General features: G+C 46.5%; 5 protein-coding genes and 1 pseudogene across 14 annotated transcripts; 4 read left to right on the top strand and 2 right to left on the bottom strand.

The window, feature by feature from the left end:
• Positions 1–1,882: 1,882 nt before the first annotated feature.
• On the top strand, positions 1,883–8,041 carry LOC100824276. Of its 3 annotated transcripts, none has more exons than XM_010232092.3 (15): positions 1,883–2,064; positions 3,705–3,917; positions 4,004–4,131; positions 4,225–4,503; positions 4,608–4,738; positions 4,849–4,904; positions 5,130–5,213; positions 5,303–5,359; positions 5,484–5,549; positions 5,659–5,781; positions 5,865–5,992; positions 6,069–6,371; positions 6,446–6,576; positions 7,598–7,636; positions 7,738–8,041. In XM_010232092.3, exons 2-15 carry the CDS (start codon positions 3,719–3,721, stop codon positions 7,823–7,825), a joined length of 1,812 nt encoding a protein of 603 aa, XP_010230394.1. In that variant the 5' UTR covers positions 1,883–2,064; positions 3,705–3,718; the 3' UTR covers positions 7,826–8,041. The 3 variants fall into 3 exon arrangements, with proteins under 3 accessions (XP_010230394.1, XP_014754473.1, XP_024315638.1); XM_014898987.2 differs by having other exon boundaries at positions 1,883–2,054; XM_024459870.1 differs by having other exon boundaries at positions 1,883–3,917; positions 4,852–4,904.
• A 253-nt stretch (positions 8,042–8,294) lies between these two features.
• On the top strand, positions 8,295–9,105 carry LOC104583006 (putative E3 ubiquitin-protein ligase SINA-like 6). The gene is made up of 2 exons (XM_010234647.2): positions 8,295–8,420; positions 8,518–9,105. The coding sequence occupies exons 1-2, from the start codon at positions 8,295–8,297 to the stop codon at positions 9,103–9,105; spliced, it is 714 nt and encodes a 237-aa protein (XP_010232949.1).
• A 719-nt stretch (positions 9,106–9,824) lies between these two features.
• On the bottom strand, positions 9,825–12,676 carry LOC104582475 (annotated as a pseudogene).
• A 363-nt stretch (positions 12,677–13,039) lies between these two features.
• LOC100824582 (E3 ubiquitin-protein ligase SINA-like 7) lies at positions 13,040–15,582 on the bottom strand. Of its 2 annotated transcripts, none has more exons than XM_010232093.3 (3): positions 15,146–15,582; positions 14,514–14,722; positions 13,040–13,961 (listed from the first exon to the last, which is right to left on the bottom strand). In XM_010232093.3, exons 2-3 carry the CDS (start codon positions 14,655–14,657, stop codon positions 13,254–13,256), a joined length of 852 nt encoding a protein of 283 aa, XP_010230395.1. In that variant the 5' UTR covers positions 14,658–14,722; positions 15,146–15,582; the 3' UTR covers positions 13,040–13,253. The 2 variants fall into 2 exon arrangements, with proteins under 2 accessions (XP_010230395.1, XP_003565279.1); XM_003565231.4 differs by having other exon boundaries at positions 14,514–14,725.
• An 85-nt stretch (positions 15,583–15,667) lies between these two features.
• On the top strand, positions 15,668–19,711 carry LOC104582476 (jacalin-related lectin 3). Of its 7 annotated transcripts, none has more exons than XM_024459879.1 (5): positions 15,668–16,381; positions 16,534–16,800; positions 16,879–16,945; positions 17,096–17,204; positions 19,309–19,711. In XM_024459879.1, exons 1-2 carry the CDS (start codon positions 15,881–15,883, stop codon positions 16,771–16,773), a joined length of 741 nt encoding a protein of 246 aa, XP_024315647.1. In that variant the 5' UTR covers positions 15,668–15,880; the 3' UTR covers positions 16,774–16,800; positions 16,879–16,945; positions 17,096–17,204; positions 19,309–19,711. The 7 variants fall into 7 exon arrangements, with proteins under 7 accessions (XP_024315647.1, XP_024315646.1, XP_024315645.1 ...); XM_024459878.1 differs by having other exon boundaries at positions 16,879–17,028; positions 19,309–19,699; XM_024459877.1 differs by having other exon boundaries at positions 15,669–16,381; positions 16,876–16,945.
• LOC104582477 (E3 ubiquitin-protein ligase SINA-like 3) lies at positions 17,518–19,072 on the top strand. The gene has a single exon (XM_024459880.1). The coding sequence runs from the start codon at positions 17,840–17,842 to the stop codon at positions 18,566–18,568; it is 729 nt and encodes a 242-aa protein (XP_024315648.1). The 5' UTR covers positions 17,518–17,839; the 3' UTR covers positions 18,569–19,072.
• Positions 19,712–20,195: the final 484 nt, after the last annotated feature.

The raw sequence follows: 20,195 nt of genomic DNA on the forward strand, positions 1-20,195 counted from the left end.
AGGTTGCCGCTTGATGGAGCAAATCCAATTTGAGTCAACGACAGCCTGTTGCACAGATCTATTTCTAGAAGTGGAATGCTTATGAAGGGCTGGGAAACGGTCAGCCAACGACTGTCCCTCAAGCCACGGATCATACCAAAAGGAGCAACGAGCACCATCTCCAAGATTAACATGTGTGGCCGCTTTGAACAGAGCCAAAGTAAGTTTATCTTTGCATAGGTGCTTGTAAAGCTCGGTATCAATCCCTCCCCATGATGTGAACAGCCATCTTATTCTCAAAGATCTCCCCTGCCTTCCTAAATCTGAAATGCAAAGCTCTCCCCCACGGTGATGGTTTGTGGACATGTTGTTAGATTTTTTTTAGCCGTTTTGGTTCCAGGATATGCATGTCTCAAGTCTTTATGGTCTCAAACTTTCTGGTACCATGGCTGTTTCAGTGATCTTAGTTCCTTTTCTTATGTTTTAGTGGTCGAACTCCTGCCCCGGTATGTGTAGCTGTTCCTGATCTAACAGGAAAATGCTGGGTTAATTATACTGTATGGTATTTTGCTAGTATATGTTTATCTAAGTCAGCTGACCTTTAACCACCCTGCAGCAATTTTGTTTACACTCTGACACTCTGCATCTACCAGATCAGAACAGCTTCAGTAACAGGAACTCCTTGTCCAGCCAAAAAAAGTGCACACAGGAGAGATCCAAGGTTTCAATATCAGCAGGCGGGTGTTAAATATATCAGCAGTTGATGAAAAGATACCCTTATCCATGCATGCGAAGAAAAGAGGAAAATGTCCAAATGGATGAACAACAAATGTTTTGAAAATATATATGGTTGTTGCTAATCAGATGGAACCGTAACATTTAAGTAAGTTGAGCCCGTTGTTTCTGGCAGTGAAGAACTTTATGCGGTCTCAGACTTTTGAATTAATATACTATGTTGTCATGTTTCACCAAGAAGGTTTTGCGTTAGTTTCGTTTTCCGGGCCGCGACGACGATTAAGTCCCACCCTATTTCTTTCTCCTCCCGAGCTTGATGCGCCACTGCCTCGTCCCGATCATCCTGCTGCGTCGCCGTTCCCTCTCGAGCCCCTTGCGCCGCGGCCGTCCCCTCCAGCCCTCAGCCTGCCGCCGCCACTGTTTCCTCCGGAGCGCGTTGCGCCGCCTTCTCCCTGCGTCCCTGCCGCCGTCGCTAATCTCCTCATCTGCGCGCCTGCCGCCGCCACTCGTCAATCCCGCGGCCTCTCCCTCCTCCCTCGCCGGCGCGCGGACCCCGTGAACAGCTGGCCACCGGCCCACGGTGTCCCGTTCATTCGTGTCGGGTATACACACGGGTACCCGAGACCCGTATCGGGGCCGGGTCTGGGGAAATTTTAGACCCGGTATCGGGTCCGGGTCGCGAGGCGGGTGTCCGGGTCCGGGTCTGGTATGGCCTGGATCCGGCCCCGAACCTGCAGGGTGCCATCTATACCTGACCAACGGGCTGGGCTTTCTCAAAAAGCTCGCCAGCTCGACGTGCCGGCCCGGCACGGAAATAAACGGGACGTGCCGGCCCATGACCCGCCTTGGGCCGTGCCTGGGCCTCTGCATCAAGCCCGCGGGCCGGCCCGCCCTAGCCCGTTTAACCATTACACAGGAGGAAATAGGCACAAGCATGACTAGACCACCAAACTGCAATAGCATTTGTGTCCAATATGATTTGGTTGACTTTTTACCCTTGGTGGAAAAAGACAAAAAAAACACAACTGGGCTGCTGCTAGAGATGAGGCCTAACGGGCTAACGGGCCCGGGCCGGCCCGACCGGGCTCAGGCTGGGCCGTGCCGGGCCCGTGCCGGCCAGTTCGCCAGGTATAGTGCCATCCAAAAAAACCCGAGCTTGATCGACCCCCACGCGGCCACAGCGAAGAGCGAACCCTGGCAGCCACCGCCAGGCGCCAATCTCCCGAGGAAGCGACGAGCTGAGGAGTCCGACGTCCCGATCCGGCGACCCCCACCACGCGCCGCCACCGCGCCGGTCCGCCACTGAGAACCCCGGCGACCTCCACCGCGCGCCGCCGCTGGTCCGCCATTGTCGGTTACCCTCCTCTGTCCTCTGTCCTCTCCAGTCCCTCCTCCTCGGTTCTGTTCGGTTATAGCCGGAACCGAACCGATTTTTTCGGTAACCAACTGAAATTGATTGATTGTGACCTATTAGGATGTCAGTAGTTAGTGCTTGGTTTGTCTCTGTGTCAAAAGGCTGGACTTTGCCAGTGCTGTTTCGTTCTCTGCCGCTATTCTGAGTTTTTAATGCTATCTTATTGAACATTTGAACCATGTGTATGTGTTCCTTATTATACTTATCTAGTTCATTATTGGAAGTCTGGAAGATATCATAGTCAATGTGCCGGATTGTGAATCAGAATTACTGTCTTTGCCTGCTTTGTTGTTCTGTACTTCAGTTGGATGCGTTGGCAGACATGCCTATGGGTGACCGGTGGCTGCAGACGACTAGCACGAGTGATGTTCTTTACCGTCGCTGGTGGCGGGTACATCTGTGGGCTTTATTTTACTGTTGGGGATGGGCATTGGCATGGCGACCACTACCTGTGCCCAAGCCATCACTGTTATAGCACAAAAACTGATTGGTTTGTTGTAATTGGCTGCGGTGGATTGATTGGGTAATGTACTTAGTTTTCAGCCCATCAGCAGGCTGCTAATCTCCGGTGCCTACGTATCTATACCTGCTAATGAGTTATGACTCTTATCTCAACTCATCTTAGCTTCTCTCCTCTCGCCTCCTCCTGGCTCTCTGTTTGTGTGAATGATGAGGTGAGCTGAGGGCATTCCTCTCTGTACTTTGGCCCACGCTATAAAACCAAAACTGACTCTGGAAAACCGCTGCAACATTGATCGTGTCATGATGCACCCCATCCCAAATCCATTGTCTTCTCTTCCTCCTCGGGTGAGAATTAAATATATATTTTTCTGGCTGGGACATCCTTCTATTGGATAAGTATTTTTTTGGGTAGGTCGGCGTAGCAAAGATGTCCACAGTGCTGACGTCAATGCATTAGTTATAAACATTGTTTGTTGAGGCGGATGGAACTCTAGAAGGATATGGTAGCGAATTTTTAGCTGATTAGCTCTGCATGGAAGTTGTCTTTTTCTTTCCTAACTCTGCTTCACGTGTTGTAATAAGACCATATTAACTAAGCAACTCGTACGAGAATCTCGAAATCCGTGACCTGCCTCAGTAGATGGGAGGCAGATATTTCACATTAACTAGTTACTCCCCTTGCACTCTTCGGAAGCTTGACGCTTTAGACAAGGGTCTAGTCAAACTCTAGGAACTTTGGTTACGTCTATTTTTGAAAACATTGGACCTTTGGAATGATATGTGTTTGAGTTGTCTTGATAAGTACTTCTACCATACCATAACTTTATTAGGTTTTACATATTCATATTAATAGTAATTAGTGGTCAATGGTATACATTTTATGGACTGTTTAGATGTCCAAAATGCCAAACTTCCGAAGACTGGGGAGAGTGTATTTTGTACTTTTATCATTGGAAACAATTGTTTTCTGATCACTGCAGGATAAACTGTTCAGTTTATTAACATAAAGGGAAGGTTTAAGTTTCTTCAAGTACAGGTTACTTGCATGCAATTTAAGCAAAATTCTTCAATGTACGGGAAAATAATTTCACTTTTTCTTGTGTGGGGACCATAGTTTTGGCAGCGAAGATGCTGAAAGTTAAGCGAATAGCTAGAGGCTCAAAAGGATGGAAAGGAAACCGTAAGCGGGTAAAAGAAGTACCCAGCATCTTCAGTGATCGTGAAGCTGTGGCGGAGAACCCCAGTCAAGAACTTTGTTGTAATGAACTCAGTCAAGAACTTGCTACAAAGTTATCCCCAAGCATTGTCTCACTTGCTTCATTTGATGGTGATTATACTATTATATTCACAGTAGTTTTCTTTGTTTGTGTTTAATCATCATTTTATAATGACTGAAATAATGATGTTTTGTAGGTGACAAGATGCATTATAAAAGCACAGGCATAGTTATTGAGAACAGTGCACTTGATACAGGTATTCTGACCTCGTCTGCTTTGGTGTGCACATCAGATAGTGAGCGCAGGTTCATGTATACACTGAAGGTTTGTGATGTCAATTTTTCTGCACTTGTTTTCTTATTTAAGATACTGGTAGTCATCAGCTAATCCTGTTATATATCTTTTATTCCATTACAGATAAAAGTGTACCTTCCAAATGACCTAGTGGTCGAAGGGTGTATACGACGTTATGATTTGCCGTCCAGTATGGTTATTATATTAATAAATGCATTCTCCCCTGATCTTTCTACAGCATGTTTCAGTAACACCGTGCAAGTCGAGCCACATTCTGAATTATTAGCTGTTAAGCGTTGTTTCGAGTCAGGCAAATTAATGGTAACACGTGTGGTACCAAGCGACAGTCATAGTGAAGTTGGCACGAAATTGTTTCTGTTCTCCACATGCAAAATCACTATGGTGCACTCTTGATTTCTCTGTATATTTTGAATCATTATATGCACTGTATTTTGATACTTCAAAATTCACGATTCTTTATGTACACACCTGATTATTTTTTCTAGGATGGCAGTGGTGGTCCACTTGTTGATTCTGATGGGAACTTTCTTGGGATGAATGACTACCATGATCAGGAAGGGACTCGATATGTGCAAGGAAATATAATTGGTGAATGTTTAAATGGTATTTGGTTTCGGTATGTTATCTAAACTTGGATCATTTAACCATACTTATTTCTGTTATGTTCATGAAAATTCAGTCATATGAATGCTGTATGCATTATGATGAGATCACTACATTCTGCAGTAGGGAGTATCTGCGAAAACATCACATTAAAAATCGTTTGAAGCCCCGTCTAGAAGGTGAGCTAAGAATAACCACTCTTCAGTGCTTTAAATTATGCACCAACGTGCTATTCTTCGCCATTTTCCGATGTAACCTGCATCATATGGAGGTTTTCCATCAGTGGTGCAAGGTTATTTTATGGTCTGCCAATCAGTTCATGCTTAAGCTTATGATATCTTATATGGGATGCTCCAGAATACGATTCCTGAGTGTTCTTCTGTTCGATCTCTTTTTCATTACAGGTAGCTCCAGTGAAAATAGCTCAAGTAGGGCAAGTGCAAGTAAGAACAAGAGACATGGTGTACCTTTTGTCCTTGAGCCACAAGGTGAATCAAGCCCGAGTGACTTTTATGTTAATCCAATGCTAACTTGTGATCATTACTGTAACATAGCCATTAATGTCTTCACATTGTAGCATCAGAACTCACTGAGGATACGCATCTGCGTACTCTACCTCCCTGGCCATCTAATTGTATGTTCTGTTTTCCTGATCATGACTTTTGCTTAGTGAGTTATTTTACTTTCTTGCAACAGCAATCATGTTTAATTTTCCTACCATTACACATTGTCATGATTTCTTCACCTTTTCACACTAGACTTTACGAAGATGATAAATGATGTCTTAAAGTATGATGGTTATCCCTTACCAGCTTATGCTGATGGTGAGTTGCTGCCATTGGTTGTGCTCACTATTTTCCTCTTTTTCTAATCACATTTTGAACTGCTTTACTGCCATCCCATTTGACTGTTGTACCGTGTTTCTTTAACCAGGACGAGGCATGCATCTAGTAGGTGATTTTGAAGAGGAATTTGGCAGAGATATCTTGAGTGAACCCGCTAGTAGAGTTGCCTTAAAGATGTCTCGATGTGTTGTTGCACTTGCTTCATACAATGGTGATTGTACTATTTTTAGCTCGCTATTTTCTATTTCTTCTTTTATATGATTGTTGATTAAGAATTGAAATTACACTCTGCAGACACGGAAAGGCATTTTGCTTGCACGGGTGTATTTATTGACTGCAATGAATCCACCACAAGAGTTCTGACTTCAGCAAGCTTGATTAGAACTTCTGGTGACGAAAACAAGATCGTTGATAACTTGAGGGTTTGTATTGCTAGACTACTAGTCCTTATTTTCTTGTTTATCAAGACACTGGTTAAGTCTCATTTCATCATTGCAGATTGATGTGTGCCTTCCAAGTAACAAGTGTATTCAAGGGAAATTAGAAAAATACGATTTCTGCTATAATGTTGCTGTTATCAGCATTACCAGGTTCCGCAATAATCGTTCAGCGATGTTAGTTGAAGAACCTCAAACTGAGCCTCGCGCAGCAATGTCAGTTGAAGCACCTCAAACTGAGGTAGTAGCTCTTGGGCGTGTCTTTAAATCAGGCAATTTTATGGCCACAGAGGGGTTAGTGACTGGCGAACAATGCAAATTTGATTGCAAAAGGCTTAAGGTCTCCACTTGCAAAATCACCAAGGTAAATTGCATTGATTTCTCTTATATTTGTCTGCATGACGGAAATCACAGTGTGTCAATTTTTTTCTGCTATAGGCTGGAATTGGAGGGCCTCTTTTTGATTTTAAGGGGAACTTTGTTGGCATGAACTTCTATGATACAGAAGGAACTCCTTACCTACGAAGTAACATGATTCTGGAAGTATTGAGGAGTTTCAATGCAGAGCGGTATGCCTTCTATATTTCTGTTGTATATTATGCAAGTGCTCCAGTGCTTTTCATGTACTCCCTCAGTTCCTGTGAATAGGGCGCCTGCCTGCACATTTCAAGACGAACATCGAGTGAAAGAATTGAGCAACAATTTCTCGATTACATAGTACATAATTGATATTGTTAGAATGGAGGGAGTACATAGTATTGTGGTGGTAGTGAAGTGAACTTCAGCGATCAGTTCAATCTTTTCTAGTTCAATTTTAGGGCATACATATTGACAATTACTGAATTTGGATTCAGTTGGTTGTTGGTCTATCTTTATAGGTGCGTTTGGTTGGTGCCCAAAATCGCAATGCCTAAAATATCGGCAGCTCTTCAACCTTTGGTATTTGCGTGGTTGTTGCTAAAATTTAGGTTCGCAATGCATGTCCACCTACTCATCTGACAGTTTCTAGCCAAATAATTGGCCTAAGTGAGGGTAGGGGATTCCCTGGCCCAAACATTGGCGAGCCAATTCTTGCCAACTTCGGTGGGGCTAGTTTGGGCATGAACACCCCATAGTAATTTCAAATTTAATTTCGCACTGATTTGTAAGCTGTTTAGTTGGTTTTACACTTAGTTGAATGTTGAATTGGTTGACACCGTCTTGGTGAAAATATTAGTACAATATTTATGCACTAATAAAGAGTAAAATGCACCCGAGGTCCCTATTCTTTCGCAAAGGTGCCAAGTAGGTCCCTAATCTTTGAAACGTGCATTTTCAAAGATTAGGGACCTACTTGACACCTTCGTGAAAGAAGAGGGACCTCGGGTGCATTTTACTCCACTAATAAATAATCAAATGCTTGCTAGTTACTCAGGGTTAGGCCGTGGCTCTTGGGGTGGCTTAGCTTATCCATTTCTCCCTCTCCCCCACTCCCATGTAACTTGCTAAGCAGCTGAGCTACCATATCTGTTTAGGATTTTGTAGAACACCAGATTAGAAAAAAGAATCAATTATCGTTATATGTTAAAACCATCCTTTGATCTATTGCAGGACTGTTGCTGCCGGTAATGCAGAGATGCCTGATTACAGGTAAATTCTTTGGAGCATGTCTAAGTAAGTTTTGTTCAGTTACTGTTGGTTCAAACAGATTGTTGAATGTTTGATTGTTTTCCAAAAATATTTAATGACAGGTGGCCTGTGCCAAAGCCATATTGGCATTATTCGAGCCATCACGAACCCCGCGAGGAGATTCAGCCAGGAATGGAAGAATTACAGTGAAGCTATTGAAGCAAATGGACTCTTGTATTATGGTGTCGGAGGAAGAGTGGTGTGCTCATATTTTCGTTTGAACAGACGTGTGCTACAGTATTGGCAGGATAGTAGTGGTGGTAAACATTGCTAACGTTGTTATTGCAAATGACAGGATAGTAGTGGTAACATTGTTGATGATGTTAATGCTGTGAAACCGCACAAGTAGAAACGCATTAGGCAACATCTCCTCACGTGTGGAAGCAAACCGTATTCCTCCTCCTCTCCTCGGTACTGCTGTCGCCATTACGTACCTCCTCGGATTTGGAAGTCCGTCGATCCAAATTCAACAATTTACCCTCTCCAGCTTCCATTGCCACATCTCGATCTCTCTCTATATATATACACACATCTACCGGAGTTTGTCTCTGGGCCATTCACAAGTACTCCAAGTCCAACGTACTACTGCTAAGTTGGAGTAGGCTTTAATTTGGTGGCGATGGAGGGATCAAGCAACTCCAACAACAACAACAACAAGAGCGGCGTGAAGATGCAGAGCATCATGGGGATGGAGGTGTTCGACTGCGCCGTCTGCTCCAGCCCCCTCAGCCCTCTAGTCTTCCGGGTAATCATCTCATCTCAATTCTCAAGTTCCTGCATTTCCCTATTTTGTCTCTGCAAATGAAAACGGATGTTAATCTTCTGAATTACGCATCGTTCAGTGCTCAAACGGCGATTGCCTCTGCTCACCCTGCCGCGACAAGCTCCCGGCGGTCGAGCGCCTCGCCACGCAGCGCTGCCTCAGCATGGAGCGCGTCGTGGACAACATCTTCGTCCCCTGCAAGCACGGCTGCGACGCCAAGATCACATACCACCAGCAACGAGGGCACCAATATAGGTGCCCGGAAAGGCCGGGCATGTGCAAGTGCCTGGTCTCCGGCTGCGGCTTCGTCACGGCAACCGAGGAGCTCTTCGACCATCTCACCGCCGGCGCCGGCATCCACCGGCTGCCATGGGAGGACATCAAGTACTTCGTGCCGTTCAAGCACGAGGTCAGGCCGGGCATTCGGCTTCTTCGCGGCAGGAACAAGCTCCTCTTCCTGCTTGAGGTTGCCAGGGAGTCATCCCCCGGCCATGTGGTTTCTCTCACGTTCGTCCGGCCCAACGGTTTGAGAAGCACGGTCGGATGCTCCGTGTTCTTGTGCGGCTTTCACCATTACCAGGTTTCCAAGCTCAACATTGGGCCTGATGTTGCATCCAAGCAGATATTGTGCGTGGTGTCCGATGGAAAATATGGTGTTGATCTCTAGATATGGCGTCCGGTGATGGCCACGAGCTCGAAGATTACCAGGAGTGGGACGATGACGGCGACACCACAGAAGAGGATGATGATGACGACGACGACGATTAATGTCCATGGGAGGTTGCATGCGCATTGTTTATGCAGTCTCAGACTTTTATTTAGTACTATGTTGACATTTGCATCAAAAGGTTTTGCTGTACTCTCGTTCTCCGAGCACTCGATCCACTGTGTAAAACCAGTGTCTATCTTTAGTCCCGATGGTACTGCTACAATGAGACTCTGTAGTTCGTGTCAAGAATTTGGAGCATGGAATGCTAGACGACGTTGCTCTGCTAGATGTTGTGCTTTCGTTTACCTGCCTCTGATCCTCCTCCACGGCTGGGCCGGTGTCTCTTTGCGGTAGAGTTCGTGGCTGGCCAGAAATGGAGAGTTGTCAGAGTGCACTCCGTCCGATCCGTCCATGAGACCGTGAAGAAGAGAGACCAAGCTTCTTTTTTTTCCAAGACTTTGACACCAAGCTTGATTTTTGTGGAGTTCATTCTTGTGGCAATTCCCCATCTAATCGTGTCCCGCGACAGCCGGGCGCCGCGAGAGTTTCATTCTTGTTTCTCGTTTCTTCGGATACATGAAAGAGTTATTGCTTTTCTTCTTTTCTATCAACTGCCGATCGATGTAGAAGACGAGAGAATCAAGAATGCTGCAGGGTGGTTCAAGGTCAGCTGTGACTTATAGAAGTATCATTATTAGCCCAGCATTTCCATGTTAGATCAGGAAATGCCACACGCAATGCAGCAGGAGTTCGAGCACTAGAACATAACAAAAGGGATTTCCATCACAGGAACAGCCATGGTACCACAAACACAAAGTGTCAGACCATAAAAGACTCAAACATATGTCCTGGAACCAATGCGGCAAAACCAACCAAACAACGACATGTCCACAAACCATCAACGTTCATAATGAATTCTGGTAGCTCTGAAAACTAAGGGTTGATAATCATCAGAATCAGAATGATCAGGAATCCGTCTTGCTCTTGCAGCTAAAGGTCTGGCAGATAAGGGCTGATCATCATCAGAATCAGAATGGTCAGGATTCCGTCTTGCTCTTGCAGCTAAAGGTCTGGCAGCCAAGGGCTGATCATCACCAGAATCAGAATGATCAGGCATCCGTCTTGCAGCCAAAGGTCTGGCAGCCAAGGGCTGATCATCATCAGAATCAGAATGATCAGGCATCCGTCTTGCAGCTAAAGGTCTGGCAGCTAAGGGTTGTTCACCATCAGAACCAGAACCAAAAGAAACCTTGCGCTTTTCCCGAATGACCACCCTGAGGAAGATACCATCTCCTTCATTAGAAACCTTGCCCTTGGGCACAATTAAGTCATAGCCCTTTGGTAGCCCCTCAGACAATGAAGAGCTTGGTATGTCACAACAAGAACTCTGGTTACTGTCGGCCACAGAGTTGTTGTAATACAAAGCACATCTGAACTTCGGTTCTGTGACCTTGGGTTGGACACAAATGACAGAGACGGCATGTCCAAATGGCTCTGGCACCATGTTGAACAGAAAAAATTGGCCGTCTTCACGTCAGTGCAGAACACGTAAGCCCGGTTCAAAGTACAGACACATATTCACCATGCCAGAAGCAAGGGAGGTTGAAAATGGACACTTGTGCTGCGCAGTCAAATGGCCCAGGAGTGCCATTGTTGGCCCAGCGAAGCTGCAGCCGGACTCTGGGCAGAAGCATGGGGCTTTCGGGCATGCCTTCTCATGTTCTTCCTTCTGGTAGTAGGTGACCTGCTCGGTGCATCCATACTTGGCATTGGAGCAAAGAACTGTGACTGACCTGACGACATGCTCCATCCCAAAGCAACGCTCAAAGGAAGTTTCGACAACGCATAAGTGGCATTTCTTGTCCAGGATCTCGCAACGGCAAGACAAGCATAGAAAATGCCCCAAAGAACACTGGAATAGAAGAAAAAAAAAGTAGGGTTCTCGTGTGAGAATAACTTCTAACAGAAAAATGAAAAACTATAAAATAACATGATAGGGAGCAGTGACATTGGTAGGCAGATTTTCTATATTGGTTGCACACACCCCTAGATGCTATGGTAGATGCCATACTGATAATTTTTTTTAAATGTCTGAACACAATGATTTTTTTTTGTTCTGCCAAATATTAATAATGTTTTCAGAAAATGTCAGATGCAAGCAATATTTCGTTTCACAAAATAAGTACAGCGGAGAGCACATTGTATTTTGTACTATGGTATTCCCAATTTACTCTTTCTCAGTGCATATGACGTAAATTTGTCATAGCGAACATTTTGTTGGTATTACAAGAAAATTGTTCTAAAATTATTTTTTGTTCAACCGCATTGAATCATGTGCTTCGGTGTAAAAAAAGCTGTAGGGCGACAAGAGCCTAGGGTTTAATATTTTAAAAGTTATGGAGAAGTATACAGATTGATTAGCTTAACAACCATACTAAGTATTGTGGTTAGCCTTCCAAATAACCTAAGACAAAACAAACAGGATCTTATCCCTAGATAGATGGATGGCTGGTACCCTAGGTCCAGCACAAATTTACTGTCATAGCTATTATGCTTCATCTCTAGCCAATTAGCACTACATCCAATGTAGATTCACCAAAGCTCTTATTTTATCTCAACCTTCATCAGTGGGTGGAGTCTAAAAGAATTAAATATAAGCATACATGTTGTGTATTTACCTGAAATATCGGAGGCTTGAGGGGCTCAGAGCAGACGGTGCAGTCCAGAGTCTCCAACCCCAGTGTGACACTCTGCCTTTTGGCGCTGCTATCTCCATCTTGCCAAGCTTCTTCTCGTCTCTTGCTGCATCTACCGCGGTCCATCGCCACCAACACTCAAAAAAGTTTACTGCCACTAATTTGCTTGATATCGCTATTACAACCGTGACGGGGCTCCAAACCAATTGATCAACACAATCTCACTGCACCAAACCGTGACTGGAGTAGCAACACAGTGTTTTCTGCCAAACTAGCAATGGACAAAACAACAGTACATGCATCTACAGATGTGCTAGATAAATAACGCTCCCGTCTCTTGTTTGGGGAAAAATGACAATGTTTGAGCTGTTTTGGGTTATCTTCTTTCACCAATTCAGTTAGTAGTATATCAAAGGGGCAATAAGAGGGACTACGCATATGCAAGTAATCTGACAAAAAAAAAGCAGTAAAATGGAGAAATTTATTGCAGCCGAAAGTTAGGGTAGGGCACCGTGAGCGTGACTGCGATTCCCGCGACAGAGGGAGGTGCCGAGACGAGAGCGAATGGAGGCAGCCGTACCTGAAAACCCAAGGAGGGAGGTGCCGAGACGAGAGGGCGTCGTCGCGAGGTGTTGCTTTGACGGGGCGTGTCGCCGCCTCGCCGGTGACGGGCCCTTCCTTCTCGGCGGCTGCTCCTCCGATAGGCTGGAGAAGGCTGCTGCTCCGTCGCAGGAGAGCTCTCCGAATGAGGCCTCACGCGCGGCGTTGCTCTGAGCGCCGATGTGAGCTGGAGCGACGGCGGCAGAAGCCAGAAGGGTTTGGGAGGAGGAAGCCGCAGGGGTGTGTGTATGGGCTGTATATGGGCCTGGGCTTGGTTTGAGCAAGGCCCATTGAAAAATCTTAAGAGTAAATATCATGAAACCCCTCTCAAAAAAATATCATGAAACCCCTACTTTTGTAATTTAGGTATCAGGAAACCACAATTTTTGGAAAAGAAATTTCACTTAACCACAACCTTTGGACTAATCTGTCAGGGACTCGAGGCTAAAATAACATAGTTTTGTGCCGGTCCGGTCCATAGCCCGGTCGAACCGATTCACCCCACCCATTCTGTATTTGTGTGTAAATGTACTCTAAACAAAACGTATTTTAAAGCATCAAGCAGCAGTCGTTGCAACATTCAACTAAACCAGAGATACAGTTTTCGAGAGGATTTTGCAACATCAAACATCTGATCTGACACCTTTTGAGTTCTGATCCAGCATGGAACGTACTTCATAAAAATAAGTAAATAACTACGATACTCGGAAGTCTGAGATCATCGAGAGATCCTCAACCTATATATACATGTTCTGGAACCAAAACGGCAATACCCACCAAAATAACAACTCCTCACCAAACATTGCACTTTCATACACCATGTTTCGGTTTGAGACATATCGGTTTGCGCACCATCGGTTCTGAATCCCGAATGGTGACTGTAAGCAAGATGCCCTCTCTATCATCCGATATCTCGCCCTTGGGAAGAATGAAGTTGTACCCTGTTGGTAGCCCATCAGACAGTGACGAGCTTCTTATCTTGTATGTTGAACTCTGAAAATATCTGGTCACGGAGCAGTGGTGATCCATTTCACATTCGAACTTGTATTTCACACCTGAGCTGGTCACAGGCTGGATGCAGATGACAGAGATTGCATGTCCAAATGGCTCCAGTGCCATGTTGAGCAGGAAAATGTGTCCATCTTCAGTACAAAGAACATGTAGGCCTGGATGCACGCGGAAGTCAACCTGGTTAGAGTATGTGATGGTTGTAGACGGCCACTTGTGCTGGGAGATCAAATGGTCCAGGAGCGCGGCTGTTGGTCCCCCAAAGCCGCAGGTGGACTCTGGGCAGAAACATGGAACGTACGGGCATGCCTTCTCATGTTCTTCTTTCTGATAGTAGGTCATCTTCTTGGCGCACCCATACATGGCATTGGAGCAAGGAACCGTGAGTGAATCCATGAGACGTTCCATCCCTATGCAGCGCTTGAAGGAAGTTTCGACAGAGCATAAGTGGCACTTTTTGGCCAGGAGCTTGGGGTGGCAAGATGAACATACAAAATGCCCTACGGTACACTGTGTAACAGGAAGGATTAATAAAGTCATCATGCCAGAATAACTTTTAACAGAAAAACAAGTTGAAGTATAATACAGAACATGACAAAGTAGCACCATACAATATTCTGAGACCATTCTTCCCATAAGGGGGGTAGTTCGAGTCCATGCTAGTCGGCAAATTTGAAGTTTTAAGGTTATTATGTGATCGATACACAGGTGGATCTTGTGCAAACTACAAAGGGAGCCATGCCAAACTCCATGCTCTTAGATAGGTCTATGAGGGGTACATCTTTGGAATTTTTTGTCAAATACTGCCCGCCTTGGTCATCACTATCCTACTAGGGAACAGCTGAGTACTGTAAAACGGTGTAGAATGTTGCTAACAGTTTCAATCTCGATCAAAATGTTGGTGTCCTAATACTCTACAAGAACAAAATGATAGAAACCATTGGTATTCTGTCGTTCCATTCTGCCAAAAGAAACTGTTTGCTAGCTAGTAGGATCATATCCAATGGTTGATTAATCACAGTTTTATTTTACCCGAGCTCACGAGGGACAGGTAAATGTTACCTGGTATATCGGAGGTCTGAGGGGCAGATAGCAGATGGGGCAGTCGAGGGTCTCCATCCCCATGGTGACATTCTGCCTCTTGCGGCTGCTCTGTCCATCTCGCCGAGCTTCTACTTGCCTCTTGCTAGAGATACCGCCTTCCATCGCAACAAGAACTCGAAGCTACTAGTATGGGTATTACAATTGCAGGCGTGACAGGGCTCCAGCACCTACTGGTCAACAGCAACCTCACCAATCAATTTTCATGTTCCCACAACGTACGCTGATAAGAGACGCCGTAGTGATACTGGTGTGCGAGGCACAACACAAGCTAGAAAAGGCTTCATATTGTCTTAGCAATGGCAGAGCAACACTGATGTAAAAAAATTGACAGAGCAATACTGATGTAAAAAAAGAAAAACACAATGGCAGAGCAACAATTCAGACTTCAGAGCACAGAACAAGACATGGCTGCAATTTGTTCAGCTTCATCTTTTTCGTGGAAAAGGAATATCTGAGCTAAATTTCTCACAAAAAAAACCTGAGCTAAATTGGGTTGATTTCTAGGTCAATTTCAGTGAAGTAAAATCTGGCACAAAAGGACACTAGAACGAAGGAATTTATGCCGGCGTGAAGGATGTGTAGCCCCTTACCTGAACTACCTGGTCGTCCGTAGCCGAGGTTTAAACCCCTGCTTGACCTAATCACCATGGTTCCCTGACGGGCGGGCCATGAGCAAGCGAGCCCGACGCCTCGCCTCGTCTCGCCGGGAAGAAAGGGGCGGAGAAGGCTGCTGCTCACTTGCCTGGCGAGCTGAGGTCTCCTCCAATGTGCCCTCTGGCTCTCGCGATGGTCTGAGGAGCCCGATGAGAGCAAGGGAGGGTCAGAGAGAGTGAGAGAGGCGAAGGGTTGGCCGGAAGCCCGGAAGTGGAAGAGGAGAGGAGGAGCCGGCGGCCGCGCAGGGTGGTGGGGTCCGACCGTCAGAGAGGAAGAAGGTGGGCCGCTGATTGTTGGCAGATGATTTTCACTCCCTGGCGCACGAATTTTACAGATTCTATGGGCCTCCGTAAACTTGGGCTTCGCATATTCTCTTTATTTGTTTTTTTTTTCACCTCCCGTGATTTTGCCTCTTCATCTTCCGCTCTACGTATAAATCCGGCCTCCCCTGCCCGTTGGTATCCATCGACTCGCCGGTTAGACTACCAGCTACTCCTCCAGTCCAATCAATCAGCCGGCCAAATGGAGAAGATCAAACCGGAGCCGATGCATCACGTCGGGAAAGAGCCCCAAATGCCTCCGTCCTCTCGTACCTCCAGTCTTCCAGGTTCGGAGATCATCATGCATGTCCGTATCCTAGTACTACCTGGATTTAACTTGCACAAATTGATATGTGCCTGCCACGGCACGCCTTGTGTTGGTCCTGCCACGGCGAGCTCCCGGACAAGGGCAAGTGCGAGTCTTGCTTCCTCAAGACGGGCTACGGCTATGCCTACAGCCGCTGCTTCGTCCCGACCAAGTACACCCGCTGCCTCGCCGTGGAGCGCATCCTGCGGTCCATCCGCGTCGCCTGCCCCAACGCCCGGAACGCCGGCGGCAGCTGCTCCGCCAGCAGCATGCCGTACCACGAGAAGGCGGAGCACGAGCAGACGTGCGCCCCTGGGTTGCCAACGTCGTCGTCGTCGCCGTCGGTCGTGAAGATGGGCCCTTGCGGCGGCGGCCCCGACGGCGACGCCTGGGACATGGACGTCCGCGGCGGCGTGAACCGCATCATCAAGGTGGTTGTCCGCCACGAGGACGCTGTCAATTCTATCTCGGCGCTGTGCCTGCGAGACGACGGCCATGAGGAGCAGACCAAGGTGTGGGGAGCAGCTTTTGGGAAGCGCTCGGAGGTACTTCTACGCACAAACCCATCACATCTTCTTCTTGCCAAATGAGAAAAATCTTGAATTCTCGGAGGCACTCGATGAAATTATATGACTTAATTTGGCGGCGATGGCTGAGATTTCAATCGGGTTTTTTTTGGCACGCGCGTCTCCTGTAGATCTGTCTGGACAAGGATGAGTACTTGACGGGCGTGAAAGGCCGCTACGGGCAATTCGATGGCTGGAGCGTGATCAGGGCGCTCACCTTCGTCAGCAACCGGCGCACCATCGGGCCATACGGCACGGACGAAGGAATGGAGTTTGAGCTCCCTGCGGCCGGTGGTGGCAAGATCGTCGGGTTCCATGGCCGCTCCGGTGGGCTCGTCGACGCCATCGGCACTTACGTCAAGATGTGCTGACTGTTAACATATTCTGACGTGGAAGAGGTTGGGGACTCAGGATGTCATATGCAATGTTCAAACTAGCAAGTTGCTGCTTCTGAATGAACTCTGTTAATGTAGTAGTCGCATGGATGCTTGGAACCTTGTTGTGTGGTCTTCTGGCATGGATACAAGGATGAAGGATATTGTGGTGAGCACATGTGGACTCTGTTTTGCTAATGTTTTAAAGCTTCCAGTTCCCGAACGAGTGCAGGCATAAATGGACTTTTGGAGGTGCACAAGATATTTCCTAATCTTCTCACATCTTTTTATTTTATAAACTTACAAAGACTGCTTACAGTGCGAGGTGTGGGCGAAATAGCACAAATACTGCTTGCGGATTATAGTTCCAGGAACTGATGTTGTTCTGAACAAGCAAGCCATGGATAAAGCTTCGTTCTACTCGATTTGTAGGTTCCTAATCTTCTCGCATCTTTTTATGTTTATCTCATCTTCTTTCTCCTTTATACTTTTTGCTTCCCCCAATTCATCCTGGAGCTGGACGATGGATGCAAGATTTTTCGCAAGTTTTTTCTGAAACAACGGGTCTCCCCACCAATTTCCACGAATGAACTCATAAGATTCTTTTGTAATTATATATTGGTGAATCGCTTGCCAGCTGTCATTGATATAAGTTAAAATCCTCCGGAATCGTCGTCTTAACTTTCATCCTTCCATCTCAGTGCTCTTCCATGACTCAGATAAAGAAACTACAGAAGACCAAATATATACAAACTAGAGTAAATGTGCCAAAGACAATGTGATTCTATTCATGTGTTTTAGATATCCTGCGAATCAAAAGATACCGTAAAGTTGTAAACTACAGGCTTGACACTGACCTAGGTTCCCCTTCTCCAAGCGGCTAGGAGGATGGATCCCCTCCATCCTCCGGTCTACGGTCTACCAGGTCTCCTGCTCTTCTCATCTCATCCCCTGCTCGATCACTTCTTCTTCCCCCAAACGAAATCAAACCAAGCCCCGTTTCCAAAATCGATCAAAGATTCAAAGTCATCCCCTTGCTTTCCTTCGTTGATCGATCGATTATATGCAGTGCGCGGTGGGGCACGCGATCTGCTCGAGCTGCCATGGCAGCCTGCCGAGCAAGGACAGGTGCCACGCGTGCTCCGCCGGCGGCGGCTCCAACCGCTGCAACGCTCTAGAGAAGATCCTGGAGTCGTTCCGTGTCCCCTGCCCCAACGCCGCCTTCGGCTGCGCCGCCGCGACTAGCTACCACGAAGCAGAGAACCACCGGGGGTCGTGCCCGCACGCGCCCTGCTTCTGCCCGGAGCCCGGCTGCGAAGCCTTCGCTGGTGACCACGGTTGGCCGTCCACGGAGATGACGATGTACGGCGGCGGCGAGCGATTGACCCTGCCGGTGCCGGAAGGGACGACGACGACGCGGGTGCTCCACCACGGAGGCGGCGGCGAAGGCAGGCCCCTGTTCCTCGTGAGGTTCACGACGGCGCCGCAGTTCGGCACCGTCGTGCCCGTCGTCTGCGTCGACCCTCATGCCGTGCCCGGTGAGCGCAAGTTCAGGTGCCATCTCGTCTCCGGCTTCCCTGCCATGGCCTGGCATCAGGTTTCGGATTTCCAGGTCAGGAGCACCAACCTCTCCGGCGGGATGCCGCCGCCCTACGGCAGCTGCGTGCTCGTCGCGCCCGAAGCCGGCAGCATCACTGTGAGCATTGCCAAGATCATGCGCGACACCCGCGGGAACGAGATCCAACTGAAGCGTATGCGACAGAGTTTGCTCCCATTTGCGATTGCTAGCTAGTTCATCTCATCGCCTGCAAATACAGGCGGCCTTCATCGATCTGCTACTCTACATGATCGATGCAAGATTGTTAGTATTAATCTATATAGATATAGACTATATATAGTACTTCCTCCGATCCACAGTAAGTGTGTCAGACTTAGTATAATTTTGTACTAAGTTCGTACAAAATCCGAGACGCTTATTATGGATCGGAGGGAGTGTTAGTAGAAGAAAATAAAGCTCAGGGTGACTTGCTTTACTGACTAGCCAAATATGTAGTCTTATGTGGAATTAGTTTGAGGGATGAACATGAACAACTTGTCCTGGCACTCCATGGATGAGTGGTCTAGTGAAGTTTGTCATGGTAATAGTTTCTACAGCTTACCATGAAAACACAGTTGTTTTCTTTCTAGGACACCTCCAAAGGGGCACAGAGTTCCTGTATTTCATAATAGAGGAAGAGCATTGTCCAGTTAATTATGAAGAATCATATATAAGCAGGGTCTCGCTTGCATCCTGAAATTCAAGGAACACACATGAACTACTTTGGCCATGGATGGATGAGCGCTTTGGTGAAGTTTGTAAATTGTTCACTATTGTGCGATAAACATTTCCTGCATTCAGGTTTCGAGTGATAAAATAGCAGAACACACAAGATTCTTAAACATAAATCTCTGATCGTACTGAACTTTATTTGTATCCGCTCCATATGGAAAGATTCATTCATTTTGTTTAGCTGTCAAATTTTCGTTACGCAGGAACACACACTCAATGGTACAATGACCCTTCTCTACAATTAGCTGTCAAAATTTTCCAATCACAGATCCTTCTTCGTCCTACCTACTGGTCTATGGTGGAAGTCCAACATCCATTGCTTATAATTGGAGTACAGGGTCAAAATAACAAATTGTGATAAGCAAGTGAACATTATCAGTGCATCGAAGAAGAAGGGGATACCTCTTTGGAGGCTCTATCTGCAAGTATACAATGTCGAATAGGATCGAGCATGACAACGGCTGCTGCTTAATGAGCCCTGTTAAACAGTCTGTAGAGTGTAGACATCCATTCATTCTGCACAAAATGACATCCATTCATTGTGCACAAGATTTCTGTTGTTGTATGCAAGATCGTCGCTCGATTGGCCTCTTCGATCGGCTTGTAGTTCTGGTTTTACGTTTTGAGCTCGATCTATCCATGCATGCTGTATTATCCTGCCATGGATATCATGTCCATGATCTGCCTTTTGTGTTCTTTGGAACCTCTCAACGTTGTTATTCCTGAACTGCTAATGGACATCTTCACGGCTTCACCTGTGGTGCTGCAGTGTTTACCAACTAGCTAAGCCAGGGGCAGCAGTAGCACCACCCAAATCATATACTGGATAGAATTTTCTCTGCAAGTTTCTTGGTAGCATTGACACTATATGTAATGCTGTTATCTATCGTGCTGTACAGTGTTATCCATCAGGTGGTTGTGGACAACCGATGGAATCTATTCGGCCAAATCAGATTATGGTTACCAATTCCAGGGCCTAAATTCTGAACAAGCATCCACAAACCAACCTCGAACACATGTGACTGAATCCCTCGGCACAGTGAGCACAAACACAAATTCCACATGTAGATCCTGGAACTGAAAATTACCA

This window comes from Brachypodium distachyon, chromosome 2 (genome assembly GCF_000005505.3).
Source record: "Brachypodium distachyon strain Bd21 chromosome 2, Brachypodium_distachyon_v3.0, whole genome shotgun sequence".
Taxonomy (NCBI): Eukaryota; Viridiplantae; Streptophyta; class Magnoliopsida; order Poales; family Poaceae; genus Brachypodium; species Brachypodium distachyon.